This window comes from Portunus trituberculatus, chromosome 40, assembly GCF_017591435.1.
Source record: "Portunus trituberculatus isolate SZX2019 chromosome 40, ASM1759143v1, whole genome shotgun sequence".
In the NCBI taxonomy this organism is placed as follows: domain Eukaryota; kingdom Metazoa; phylum Arthropoda; class Malacostraca; order Decapoda; family Portunidae; genus Portunus; species Portunus trituberculatus.
The window spans coordinates 26,119,848-26,121,971 of record NC_059294.1 but is presented as its reverse complement, the minus strand read 5'-3'; the positions used below and the strand labels follow the sequence as shown (position 1 = coordinate 26,121,971).

Sequence of the window (2,124 nt, the reverse complement as noted above, 5' to 3'; positions counted from 1 at the left end):
TCTTTCCCCCCTCTTAAACTACAATCTCTATCCTCAGGCTAAAACAATGGCTTCAGACTTGCAGACGGAAGGATATAATGAAAGTGACTGCAGAGTATGCCTATATCAATTTAAGACACTGCAGTCAACATTTCACGGATTCCTGCTTTATGAATGTGCAGGAGAGAAGGAAATTGGTTTGGGATGCAGTTCCCACTCTGTTTGATATTCCAAACCCTCCTCGCAAATCTCCGAAGAGGAAGCCGCCCAAACTCCGTGATCCACCTCCTCCAGCAAAAAAAAAAAGATGGTTATTAAGTAACCCAGAGAAGCCTGATACAGGTAATTCATAGAATTGTCTTTTGTTCTTCACATTTAAACAAAACTCACAGTACTGTCTCTCTGAAAGGATAAAATTACTGTACAGGACAGGTATACTTATTCAAAATTAACTGTTACAACACCATCTGATCATGTGTGCTAGACTTATGTTGGTATTTATAATGCTACTTATAGGTTCCAGGTACATTTACACCTTAATTGTTACAAATTTCCATAACTCATCACAGATAAACCAGATGCTGGTAGCCCATCTCTACCTGGTGCTGATGGACACTCATCATCTCTACTTGATGCTGGAAGTTCCTCAACAATTGACCCAGATACACCATCAGAGCCCAAAACAACTCATATATCGTCACAAACTGGAAAATACATAAGTTAAATAATGATTTTCAAAGCTCTCAAGTTAAGAAGGAAAGTAGAAAATCTTTGATTTTAAAACATAAGTAATATTTTATAAAGAAGTAATGCCTTTTTTTTTCTTTGGTGCTAATTGTCGTACAGGTGTGTGTCTCAGTACTGTACTATATTATCAATGTGCTGTTGCTAAGTTTATACCTTTTTCTTTTTTTCCTTGGTGCTAATTGTACCGTACAGGTGTGTGTCTCAGTACTGTACTGTATTATCAATGTACTGTTGCTAAGTTTATGCCTTTTTTTTTTTCCTTGGTGCTATTTGTACCATACAGGTGTGTCTCAGTACTGTACTATATTATCAATGTACTGTACAACTATGAGTTGCAAAGTTTACACCCTTTTTTTGAGATGGTGATATCATTGTACTGTATACAGTACTATATGCTGTCTCTCACTATATCATTAATGTACTGTACAACTATGAGATGTAAAAGTTTTTCCCTTCTTTTAGAATAAAGATTAACTAAAGTACGGATCGATATCGGATATTTTTTCTAAACCTAGTTTTTTACCCATATCTTCGGTCCTACTAACACCAATTTTTCATGCAATTTATAGGTAGAAAATCGGGAATGCAGTACAACTATATATAATTCCTCCAGGTCATGTATTTTTGTCTTGTACCTTTTCTTCACTCCAGGGTCACAGAACCCAAAGCTTTTAGAGAGGGGGGAGGTGAATGAGGAAGGGTGGATTGCCGAGAGATGGTGTTTAGTAAGGGACTAAACTTGTTTCTGTCATTTCCACCGGTACCCAATTCAGCCATCCAGATTTCCCTGAAAAAGTAGTTAAAACACACTGACTATTTACTAATTCTATTTTTCAAAGTAATCCTTCAAATCTCTCTCTCTCTCTCTCTCTCTCACACACACACACACACACACACGAGGAAATCAATTTGATCTTTTTTTCTTTTACAGTTATACGTATGTAGTTATTAGGAAGTGTAATTATTTCCCCCAGTTTGCGAACCATTGGGCCAAAGGGTGTGTTGGGATTATCTATGACAATACATGTCTTCAGTCTTCGATACTGTGGCCTTTTTTATGTTCTGAGACCACAATAAATCTATTTATTCTTTTAGTAATTAGTAATGGATTTACGTTCATTACTGGTGAAGAAAACCCAAGTTAAAAATGAACGGATACTGAGAGGCAGATGGGAGCTAGAGTGTTGATTCCCTCCGGCCGCTTGAGGCGCCACCATCGCCGCGCGGCTGAGAGACGACCGAAAAATAACACTGAGTGGCGGGTCCTTCTATAGTAGAGGGTCCTTGGTGAAATGCAACATGGGCGCCCATAGGGTCGCAAGGGGGCCCGCCTCCGCACATTGTTACTATCGGGTACAGTGCCATCATTGTCATGACTTCACAAGTTCCTTCTTTTAT

At 38.5% G+C, this 2,124-nt stretch overlaps 1 protein-coding gene across 1 annotated transcript in view; it reads left to right on the top strand.

Moving 5' to 3' along the window:
* The window catches only part of LOC123516284 (THAP domain-containing protein 8-like), a 1,612-nt gene extending 394 nt beyond the window's left edge, over positions 1–1,218 (top strand). The window contains exons 1-2 of the mRNA XM_045275546.1: positions 1–321; positions 549–1,218. The exon at positions 1–321 is cut by the window's left edge and continues 394 nt beyond it. Coding sequence (XP_045131481.1) covers positions 78–321; positions 549–703 — 399 coding nt within the window. The 5' untranslated portion in view covers positions 1–77 and the 3' untranslated portion in view covers positions 704–1,218. The remainder of the gene's footprint in view (positions 322–548) is intronic.
* Positions 1,219–2,124: the final 906 nt, after the last annotated feature.